Raw genomic sequence first — 12,236 nt, 5'->3', positions numbered from 1 at the left:
CCGTTACAGTTACCGTTTAAAAAGGTGGTATTCAGAATACAGTTACTTTGTTGAAATAAATGGATTACACGGCGGTACTTCCTGTTTCATATTGTCGCTGGTCAGGACTGTTTGGGTTTGTTTGACAGCTACGTTCTGTTGTTCCAGGCGGCAGCATTACGGTTGCCATGGTTACAGGGTGACGCTCTCTCTGCGTGTTTCCTGGGTGAGAGAGCGCTTTGTTGTTGTTGTTGTTGTGCTAAGCTAAAAGGCAGAATGCTACAGGCATGGCTCTAAAGCATGTAGCCTCATGGGCAGTGTAGTCCGTGCTGCAGCGAGAATGGACTACCATACCCGTTATGTGTCTGTGAGCGAGGGAGGAGAGAAAGGAAAAGTCCGAGCTGTCACGGAGCAAAAACGGGAGCTGGAAGCATGTAAATATAATAATAACCACTGCAGCCAAGAAGAGTGCCTGACAAGCCCAGCTGTAAGTAAGCTATTAAGATTCGACTGTACGCTGTGTTCGTGTTTTCCTCCGGAAAAAATAAGTTCCGTTGGAGCAGCCTTTCAACGCTCTCTCTGTCTCTGGCAAGCAAAGTTGACCCAGACAACAAAGTAAAGCTAGTTTTCGCTACCAGCCTGACACGAACCCGACGTATTAGCCAGAGGTCCCTTTACTACGTTTCGGAGTCGCGGACCTTCAGTATCAGTAATAAATCACAGCAATAGTACATTCACGTAGTTGTAAACAGCATGATAATATATTAAGTATTCCAAAGTATTCAGAATACGTTACTCTCATTGAGTAACGTAACGGAATACGTTACAGAATACATTTTGGGGCATGTATTCAGTATTCTGTAGTGGAATACATTTTAAAAGTAACCTTCCCAACACTGTATATATATATATATATATATATATATATATATATATATATATATATATATATATATATATATATATATATGCACACAGACATGAAGGCTCAATTAACATGTCATTCTCTCCATGTCTTGGACAGATTAACAGGCATCCATTATTTTAGTCAGTAATTCAAACGCTGTGGGCTTACCTTCAGTTGATTTTATGTATTTCTCACTGGTTAGAATTGTTCGTAAAAACAGCAGACATCTGTGAAATTATATCTGATTTATGTTCCTGCCACAAAATCCGCTGGTGTTACGTTCACAGTCTGCTTTCAAATGTTAAATTTTGTTAATCTCAGCCAAATCGATTTACTTACATGAATCACAAACATATGGAAAAGGTAAAGTCTATCAAAGTTCTGCTATGTTGTCATTCACTGGATAGATTTTCAGAAACCCCTTAAATATAGTATATAACTACGGTATATGACTATATGGTAAATTATTACTACAGTACAGTTAAGATTTTTACATACATTCATAAGATTTGTTTTTTATTTCTTGTAAATGTGTTATGCCCTTGTACTCAACAGGATCTTTGTCAAGTAGTCACAATAGCCAAACTGGTGACCCTCCACAAATACAACAAGGTAAATTTCACTTTCTTTGACTTTACACTCCAATGTCACACAGACACATGCATATGGAGCTTTGTATGGCTATTATTAAATTTTAATGCTGTTTTACGTGAATGTTTATTAGATATAATTGCTAGTAGTGCAATGATGTCCCCACCCTCTCCTACCTCCACTCCAGACCATCCAGAGGAAAAACCAGGTAAATTTAGCTCTTCACTGTTAGAATGTAAGGTTGTATTACTGACCAGGTGTTAGGGTTTCCAACTCCAGCCAATATTCAATATTCACTTATTATATGTAAAAAAATCTCAAAAATCTAACTCATTACACGCTTATACACACTATATTGCCAAAGGTATTCACTCACCCATCCAGATGATTGAATTCAGGTGTTCTAATCACTTCCATTGTCACAGGTGTATAAAATCAAGCACCTAACCATGGAGACTGCTTCTACAGACATTTCTGAAAAAATGTGTCGCTCTCAGGAGCTCTGTGAATTCCAGCATGGTATCGTGAATAGATGCCTGCTGTCTGACAAGTGCAGTCGTAAAATTTTCTTGCTGCTAAATGTTCCAGAGTCAACTTTTAGTGGTATTACAACAAAGTGTAAATGATTTGCAGAATCCCCTTACATATAGTATATAACTATGGTATATGACTATATGGTAAATTATTACCAGTGACGGGAATAACGGCGTTACTTTTTTCAGTAACGAGTAATCTAACTAATTACTATTGCTATCGTTACAACGCCGTTACCGTTACTAACAAGAAAATGCTTTGCGGTCGCTTTAGTATTTTTAAACAGACGGTTGAAGCTGTCTTCAGCTTACCTCACCTTATATCAGTTGCACAGAAGTAGCTGTAAGTAATCTGGGCGCAACAGCTTTATGCAGCTGCGCGGCAATCACTTTCTGGCAGACGATCACTTTTTGGCACAACACCTGGAGCTAAGGGGGCAAAACAATCACATGAGTGCTGCTGTTTGACTGAGGAAGAATAAAGTAGTCGTGGTAAGCCAATCACATGACCACTTCAAGATTACAAAGCAACAAGGTGATATATACCACTTTTTAAATTGTGTTGATAGGCCACGTAAAACCAGAGTCATGATAAACAATATATACGCGGCATTTTGTCCTCAATAGTTTCGTCACGTTTACTGTCTAAGGACAGCGCTAGCAAGCACTCTCTGCTTATGACCAACCCCCCACAAAAACAGCCCGTTGGTGTTGGTGGAAAACTGTACCATGTCAACCAATCAAAGAATGATATGGCAACATGAAATTTGGTTGTTTAGGAAGAGGGGGAAGTTTCAGGAGTGACGGCGAGAGAGAGAGAGGGAGAGAGAGAGAGAGAGAGAAAGACAGCAGAAAGATGTTTGTGGTTGTTACAGTAAAAAATATCACTTTTTCTACTCGGATTTTATGTTTTTTGTCTGGTTTTAGATCAATTTTGTTAATACAGTATGTCAAAATGAAAACATAACTGTAAATTCAGACATTTGATGTTGTGCTGAAAAGAATGATACCAAACAAGGCAAAGTACATAGTTTTAAAGGTAAAATGTAGAGGTCAAATCAAAAGTAGTCAAAATGGACCACAGAGGGTTAAACGTTTTTTTTAAAGTAACATAATAGTTACTTTTCAAGTAATTAATTACTTTTAGAATATTGTAACTCAGTTACTAACTCAGCTACTTTTTTGAAGAAGTAACTAGTAACTATAATTAATTACTTTTTCAGAGTAACGTGCCCAACAATGATTATTACTAGAGTACAGTTAAGATGTTTACATACATTCATAAGATTTGTTTTATATTTCTTGTAAATGTGTTTCGCCCTTGTACTTAACAGGTTCTTTGTCAAGTAGTGACAATAGCCAAACTGGTGACCCTCCACAAATACAACAAGGTAAATTTCACTTTCTTTGACTTTACACTCCAATGTCACACAGACACATGCATATGGAGCTATGTATGACTATTATTACATTTTAATGCTGTTTTACGTGAATGTTTATTAGATATAACTGCCAGTAGTGCAATGATGTCCCCACCCTCTCTTACCTCCACTCCAGACCATCCAGAGAAAAGACCAGGTAAATTTAGCTCTTCACTGTTAGAATGTAAGGTTGTATTACTGACCAGGTGTTAAGGTATCCAACTCCAGGAAATATTCAATATGTAAAGTTTGAAACTTTTTAAAAAAAAATTGTAAATGTGTTATGCCATTGTACCCAACAGGTTCTTTCTCAAGTAGTCCAGCGAAGCGCCACAATAGCCAAACTAGTGACTCTTCACAAATACAACAAGGTAAATCTCACCTTCTTTTACTTTACATTTCAGTGACACACAGACACATGCATATGGAGCTTTGTATGTCTATTATTAAATTTTAATGCTGTTTTATGTGAATGTTTATTAGATACATTAGATACATTAAGTATAGGTGTCAGAAACATCTGGACTACTGTTTATGCCGCAAACTAACAAGAAAAAATCTACAGAACCACAAATTGAATTATAATGAACTGAATTTGTATAATCAGCCTAATATTAACGTGTCTTTAGTTCATGAGTGCGGATTCAAAGCTTTAACAGAGGGTAGCACACTTCAACTTAACGTAAGTGTAAGGATTTTAGTGGTGTTTACTCTTGTATGCGAATTCACCCCTTATGTGGTTTATCTTCCTGCTAACTTCTAACTCTGTTAAATTTAATAAATTCTGTTTTCATGGATGCCTGCATGTTAAACTTAATTGTTACACCTGGTAAAGCAGCAACGCTGATCATTTTATTAAAGATGAAAAAATTTAGACAGTTTTTAACTCTGAGGGATGCCACAGTGTTCGTTTGACTTTAAGACCTGAAGCTGACAGAGTTTTGGACCCAGAGTACTCCTGACTACAGTAGCTGTAATGCTCCGACAATCCATTAAGCAGTGCAGGTTCGTAGCTCACCAAAGTCATACTAAAACATTTTTTGACAGCTTTTTGAGCACCGTGTACCACATAAAATCGGTTCGAGTTTAGTAAGCACAACCAGAATTCATACATAAAGTGCACTGGATTATAAGGCGCACTGTCGATTTTTGAGAAAATTAAAGAATTTCAAGTGCGCCCTATGGTGCAGAAAATACGATATTTAGGCTATATTTGCATAAGCCATGGCTGGGACAGAATACCGGACCATGGCTCAGTCTTGGTTGCTTTTAAAACATTTATTTTTACATTAATCCACAGAATAGAAATAACAGAGATATGTAGTCTCAGTTAACATGCCATTGTAGAAGGAGTGAAAGAAGCCATCTATGTCCACTGTGAACGACCATTTTTAAACAGAGGCGGTGGATTACGACACCAACTGTCTGCCATCTATGATCCAGTTTTGAGATCCCTTTGCAGACACCTTAATTTCCACTCACATCCTGGGCATTTTGATCTCAGGAAATCACACGATAGGGTAGGGCGAGGTTTCCCAATGAGCTCACCCGAAACTTGGCTGATTGTGACCTACACCCATTTTCACACCTTGACTTGTGTGATTAGGTAGAGGATCATTAGGGGGTCCATGTCCCTCTTGGGAGACACTCCCATAGGGCTTAAATCTGAGACTCTCCACCATTTGACCTTAGAAGTGAAGAAACTTCTCAGATGAGAGGTGAAACATCTTCAAGCAACTTAAAGAAGTCCAGACGCTTTTCTTTCCAAGCTCCTTAGACTACGATGACCTCAGAATCTGAATCAGAGAAAATTTTAAAATTAAAGTGACTGAATAGGTGAATAAATAACTCTAAGTGACTAAAAGTGAATAAAGTGTCGGCAGTATAACCAGAGTATAGAGTAGTTTATGTTTCTGGTGTGGGAAATGGTCTTATCGGCTGGAGTTAAAAAGCAGAGTGGCTTTGGGAACAAAGGTGGCTCTCCTCCCCTCAGTCCTGCAGGAAATGCAGCGGAGGCACCGCCCAGAGGGGAGCCACTGAAATGCGGGGGTGAAGAATGTGAGAGGGGTCATTGATGATTTTGGCTGCCTGTCTAAGGGCCTGTTAGCTGAAAACCTGTGCCAGAGTTCTGACAGGCAGGCCAATGATTTTAGAGCACACTGATGCCGTGTGCTGCAGTCTGTTCCTGTTCTGAAGGCTGAGGGAGTGAAACCAGCAGGTAATGGAGAAGGTCATGATGCTTTTCAGGAAGGCATAGTAAAAAGTCATCATGATGGGTGTGCTGACTCCAAAGGAGTTGAGTTTCCTAAGAAGGTATAGCCATTGGTGGCACCTCCTGAGAATCTCCTCTGTGTTGGCAGAGAATTTCAGGAGGTTGTCAAAGATGGTTCCCAGGTATTTGCACTCCTCAACTACCTCCACTGGCTTCCCATGGATGGTGGTGGTGACTGAAGCAGCCAGATCCCTCTGCCTACTGGAAAAGGTCACCACAACCTCTTTGGTTTTGCTCACGTTCAGTTCAAGTTTGGAGCTGTCACAACACTCTACAATCTCCTGAAGAGCAGGCCCGTGGTGTTGTGAGGGGCCTGACAGCAGTGACAGGAGAACTGTGTCGTCAGCATATTTCACCAGGTGACAGTTGGGCCGTGTGGATCTGCAGTCATCAGTGTAGAGGATGAAGAGCAGGGGGGAGAGCACACAGCCCTGGGGGGAGCCAGTGGAGGTGGAACTGAGACAGGAAAGAGAGTTGTTGACCTGGATGACTGAGAACCTTCACAGACACTTAACATGCCGTTCTGCCTATGGCATGGACAAATGAAAAGGGATAACAAACCTTTTTGTCAATAATTCAAATGCTGTTGAATGTCATTCATAAAATAAATACATCATTAGTTTTTAAAATTAGTGGTTTCTCATGACATTTCACCTTAAAGAAATGATTGCATCCTTAAATCCAGAAAACAATCGAGAAGTTTAATCTAATTTTGTTCCCACCAGAAAATCAGCTGCTGTTAAGTTAGCGAGGTTCTTCAAACACATGAGTTAGAAACACATGAAACGGGTAAAGCAGAGAATTGTTGCTGTCTAGTCAAAATTCTGATATATTGCCACTTAGAGGATAGATTTTGTCTTCACCTTCAGTCATTTCACCGTGCCTTCCACAAATACCTGCAAACTCTTGTTGTGTTCTTTCTGAGGTTTTACACTCACAGACTGTTCTTACAGTTGTATAATGTTGGAAGTGATCAAAATGCCCCATATTTATTTTCTGTTAATATGATTTGTAAATACATTTTTAAGTTTGTTTGTCTTTTTAAATTTGGAGTAAATGTATTACAGCTCTGTATTTAACAGGTTATTTGTCAAACTCTTTAGTTCCCTCCGGTCCAGTGAAGAAAAATCTAACTAATCTAACTCTTTAAACTTTACGCTCAAATGACATACATGTTTTTCTAATTCTTTACTGCTGTTTTACGTGACTGTCAGATTGCAGTAGCAGGAGCCGGAGTCTTTCTAGGCTCTCTTTTATTTCCACCTATGTCCAGCCACAGAAAAGACAAGGTAAATTTACCTCTGCACTCCTTAATTATAAGGCTGTGTCACTTGGTGTTAAGGTTTACAACTCTAGTTGGAATAGAATTCAATATTCACTTATTATGTATTTAAAAACATCTAAAATCTAACTCTAGATTACTCTAGGGTAGAATCTTTATGTTTTGCTTCTCCTCTATAAATGAATGTTTTTAAAACTCAAAGAATTGTATTGAAAAATAAATCCTTAAAATTAGCCATGAACCACTTAATTTTAGTTGCATATTGTAAAATGTATATTTCCCTGAGTGCATATATTGTTTTCTAGCATTTTATAACATATTTATTTTACATTAAGGTGACCCGAAATGCTTAAAAATATGAATCTGTTAAATTGAAGAATCTATATAAAAAGACTCAGAAAGGTGTCTTATTCACTCCAGTAATTTTCAAAAAGAGTTTGGGGGGGTTGTTTTATGCTATTTTAATAAATTCTTTCCACTCACTGAATGATGCTCTTTTTTCACTGTATTCCACATAGTTTAATTTCACTCTACTGTGTTGTTATCTTGTTCAATTATTTTAACCACAGTGACGTACAAGATGGTCGTCAGCGGAGTAACCTTTGATGCCCATAACCAGCTACTGGACAGAGTAACGACTTCAATCGGGGGTAGAGCTTTAAAGTTGCTCAGTCAGGAGGATGGTGAAGTCATCATTGTCTTCTGTCCTGTTGTTTCACGTATGGGGACAGATGTTGAGGCAGCCATGGCAAAAATCACAGGTACGAGAAGGAATTTAATTGGTCATCCATGTTTTAGAGAAAAATGTTCAATCAAACTTTTAATGATTTACATTTTGGGGGTTGAGAATATTAACTTAAAGTACCTAATGATGATTTTAAAGTCAAACTGATAAATCCACATGAATGGTGGCTAATATTTATGTGGTTAATGAAAATATGAGGCTTTATGATCCTTAATCTTATGATGTTTGTGACGACACCTCATTATTAATTATACTTAATCAGCTGGGTTTTTTTTGTTTTCTTTATTGCAGGTGATAAACCTGTCATACTGGTTGTGATGCATCACACATATGGAGCCAGATCTGTACCCTCAGTGAAAACATGGAAGGATTCTTGTAAGGTCGTTTTGCATGTTCATGTTTTCTACCATGAGAAGGTCCCTGGATTGCTGTCGTGTCAGGAAAATAATGATGCCATCTCCAGGATACGAACAGAATTACTGAAATATGGTGTTGACATAACAGAAAGTACAAGTGGAGATGATCAGAGTTGGTTAAGTTCGCAAGTTTCCCGGTTTCAAAATTCATTTAAAAAAAAGAAACAATGAAAGTATAATGCCTGCAACTACAAGTAAAAGAAACTATAATAGCTTGTGTCAGCTTCAGCTGTAAATAGAAGAAACAGTAAAAAACAAGTACAGCTTATTTGTCTGCATCTGTACTGTCTGTGTGTTTATCATCAGTTCAAGTCTAAAAGAGTTATTGTCATGTGAAAACATGACATGACATATTAGTTTTTGTGTGGTTGTACACCAGTCAGGACTTTATCTAATACAACTGAAAAAACAAAAACCACAAATGAGCATTTTATGGTGCGTGGGAATCATTTATATTTAAAAAAAAGTTCAAGGATTCAAAGATTAGTATTTTTAGTATTTCTTTAGTTACGCAAATAAAGTCAGGGTTTAAGATAAGATAAGATAAGATAAGATAACCCTTATTAGTCTCACACGTGGGAAATTTGTTTAAAATATTTGTTTAAAATTTAAAATGCTGATATACTGTATGAATAGAACTTTATTGTGCTACTGTTTTATCTTTTTTTTGTATTTTTTTTTTTGGGGGGGGGAGTCCTGAACACGTCAAAACACCAGTGTAATGATAATCCACTATAGCCTGTTCTATGGAACAGCACTGGTTCAGCTAATATTTCTGTCTTTAGTTTCTATATTCTGTACAAAGACACCTGAAAGTAGATTAGGACTGTAATGCAAAGCCCATCTTTAGCTATGTACATGTTCATGTCTTTCCCACAGTTCAGAAGAGCAAATAAAGTCAGGGTTTAAGTTAAGATAAGATAAGATAAGATAACCTTTATTAGTCCCACACGTGGGAAATTTGTTTAAAATATTTGTTTAAAATTTAAAATGCTGATATACTGTGTGAATACAACTTTATTGTGCTACTGTTTTATCTTATTTTTATTTTTATTGGGGACTCCTGAACACTCACCAGTGTAATGATAATGCACTACAGGTGGTTTTAAGGAACGTCAGTGGTTCAGCTAATATTTCTGTCTTTAGTTTCTATATTCTGTACAAAAACAGATTTACACTACAGTGCAAAGCCCACACTTGAAAAGCATTCATAAACTATATAGATGCAAACATTTTAAAAAGATCATAGATGGAAATGGAAAAGATTTTATAAATAGAAAACCAAATGATACATAAGTGATCATAATATCTGTGCTTTTTTAGTTCTATGTTTCCCCCCAAAGGCCAATATATCAAAACAAAGCAGAATGATTTAAATGTTCTCATTAACTTATTCTTTTATCCAGTGCTTTAAAGTCTCACTAAAATGCCTACTGTATACAGTGTATTAAGTAGCTTATTAACGGTTATAGCAAAATGAGCTCTGGTGCTACATAGTAAGATTGAAACATTTTTTTTTTCGCCTTATGGGTGGTGTAAACTTTATCATTTAAATGAAGATGAACTATCAGAAACTGCACTGTGTTCCAGTGTAATTTATAGAAGGCAGCAGGTGAAAAAGTCTGTGTCCAAGGTGTGAGGGATCTGTAATGATTTTCCCTGCCCATTACAAGTCCTGGATGGAGGGCAGGGGGCGCCGATAATCTTTTCTGCTACCCGTACAGTCCGCTGCAGTCTGCACCTGTCCTGTTTAGTGGCTGCTCCATACCAAACTGTGATGGAGTAACACAGGACAGACTCAATGACTGCAGTGTAGAACTGGATCAGCAGCTCTTGTGAAAGACTGTACTTCCCCAGTTGTCTCAGGAAGTACGACGTCTGCTGTGTCTTTTTGAGGATGGAGGAGATGTTAGTCTCTCACTTCAGGTCCTGGGAGATGGTGGTACCCAGGAACTTGAAGATCTCCACAGTAGACACCGGGCTGTCTGATAATGTGAGAGGGAGCAATAATTGAGGGATGTCTCCTGAAGTCCACTGTCATCTCTACAGTCTTAAGTGTGTTCACTTCCAGGTTGTGCTGACTGGACCAGAGTACTCAGCTCAACTTCCTGTCGATATGCAGACTCATCACCATCCTGAATGAGGCCAATGACGGTGGTGTCATCTGCAAAAATCAGGAGTTGCAGCTGAACAGCCGAGTTCTTGGAGGTGCAGTCATTGGTGTAGAGGGAGAACAATAGTGGTGAGAGGATACAGCCTTGAGGGGCACCAATACTGAGGGACCGTGTTCTGGAGGTGATCTTCCCCATATACTAGTAAAGGCAAATTAATTTAACATAAATGGCCTGTTACTTAGTTTAGCATTGTGTTATTCACCCCTTAACCCCAAGTCTGTTTATTAGTAGATTATTTGATATATGAGATTTTGTGAGTTTTTGAGTGGTGCGATGTGCTGAAAGGATAATTGGAGGTGAGCTTCCCTCCTCCAGGACATCTACAAGAAGCAGTGCCTGAGAAGCAGCAGACTGAGGGACAGCTTTTTCTATCAGGTCACCAGACTGCTGAACAGTGACACTTCATAGACACCTCACTCTCACCTACCGGAACGTCAACACTATACACTCCATATTGTACATATATGCCATTTCTTTTGCACTATACTCAAACTGCTGACCTATGTATATTTAACATATATGTATATATACACACACACAGATAGATAGATAGATAGATAGATAGATAGATAGATAGATAGATAGATAGATAGATAGATAGATAGATAGATAGATAGATAGATAGATAGATAGATAGACATGGCATACATATTAGTAATGTGCATACATTCTTATAATTGTACATTCCTCTTCTTATATTTGACTTGTTTCTTATGTTTCTTGTATTTTTCCATACCACTGTTGCTTGTGAAGCTCGCATACCAGAATCTCACTCACATGTCCTGTACCAGTGTATCAGTTATGTGACGTGACAATAAAAGTGCTTTGATTTGATTTGATTTGAATTCTACATCACTGTTATATTTCCCCATGAAAAGCTAAATATATTGCGCTAATACAATTTTAAACAATAAATTGCAAAAAAAAAAAAAAGAAGAAGCTAGATGTAGCAAATATGATACAAATTAAATCTCATATGAAAAATTATATTACATTATTTTTTAATGTTTTGTCCTAAAGTTAAAAACTCTCAATATTCAAAAATGTGAATTTTTGCAATTATTTCATGGATCAGTTTGTCTGGTGGCTCGATGATTTGGCTTTAAATGAAGGCAGGTCGCATGATTGCAGACTTTGCTCGGCAAGAATTTTTGAAGTTAAGTTCAAGAGGAATTTGAGATTTGAGCAGAAACGCTGAGTTTATGTCAGTTTGATTTGTTTTAAAGAAGCACACTTTTAGAAACTGCATCTCCTTGTGTCATCTGCAGGATATACAGACAGCAGTCACCAGCCTCTGAATCCACGCCTTTGTGTTCTTATACTTCGCAGTATTTTTGACAATAGGTTCAAATCTAATACCATTAACCATACTTTCTTAAAATAAAAACATATTTAATAATCTCCTTTTCTGTGTGATACACTTCTTGGGTCTCAAAGTGCTCTGCAGTTGCACATTTTTGGCATCTTCATTTTTTCACATTATTAAATACATGTTTCCCCACTCATTGCTCTTTTATTTATTCAAAATGAATCATTACTTACATATTTGGAATCAAACAGATTAGATGTCGTCTTGATGGCTGTAAATGAGACCACTAAGTAAGACTGAGACATGAGCTGTATAGCCACAAAGACAAACACGTCGCTGCTTCTGGCTTCAAGATAGTTTCTCTTTATCTCTCAGCTCTCTGCAGACATACAAAGACAGTGAAGTACGAATTCAACTGTTGGTGAAACTCACTCTGAGGACAGAGTGAGCACACACATGCTACACGTGCAGTAGGCATTGTTGTTTGACTACCAAAAAATCATGGAATTTTTTTTAACATTTAAAAACAATTAAAATAATATTACTAATATTAAACAGCTTAATGAGCGGAGAACTAACTTAATACTAACGGTTCCTCACCTTTACA

The 12,236-nt window shown here is 37.5% G+C and overlaps 1 protein-coding gene across 35 annotated transcripts in view; it reads left to right on the top strand.

The window, feature by feature from the left end:
- The window catches only part of LOC116309553 (serine/arginine repetitive matrix protein 1-like), a 77,097-nt gene that overhangs the window by 39,205 nt on the left and 25,656 nt on the right, over positions 1 to 12,236 (top strand). For 16 of the 35 annotated variants that reach the window (XM_039598931.1, XM_039598943.1, XM_039598951.1 and 13 more), the window contains 4 exons: positions 1,442 to 1,498; positions 1,611 to 1,685; positions 3,345 to 3,401; positions 3,514 to 3,588. In XM_039598931.1, coding sequence (XP_039454865.1) covers positions 1,442 to 1,498; positions 1,611 to 1,685; positions 3,345 to 3,401; positions 3,514 to 3,588 — 264 coding nt within the window. Of the gene's footprint in view, positions 1 to 1,441; positions 1,499 to 1,610; positions 1,686 to 3,344; positions 3,402 to 3,513; positions 3,589 to 3,733; positions 3,803 to 6,917; positions 6,993 to 7,554; positions 7,747 to 8,021; positions 10,442 to 10,635; positions 11,155 to 12,236 lie in introns of those variants that run through there. The other 19 variants (XM_039598959.1, XM_039598958.1, XM_039598945.1 and 16 more) reach the window with 15 other exon arrangements.

This window comes from Oreochromis aureus, linkage group 15, assembly GCF_013358895.1.
Source record: "Oreochromis aureus strain Israel breed Guangdong linkage group 15, ZZ_aureus, whole genome shotgun sequence".
Taxonomy (NCBI): Eukaryota; Metazoa; Chordata; class Actinopteri; order Cichliformes; family Cichlidae; genus Oreochromis; species Oreochromis aureus.
The sequence above is the reverse complement of the archived record's forward strand: the minus strand, read 5'-3'. Positions and strand labels throughout refer to the sequence as shown.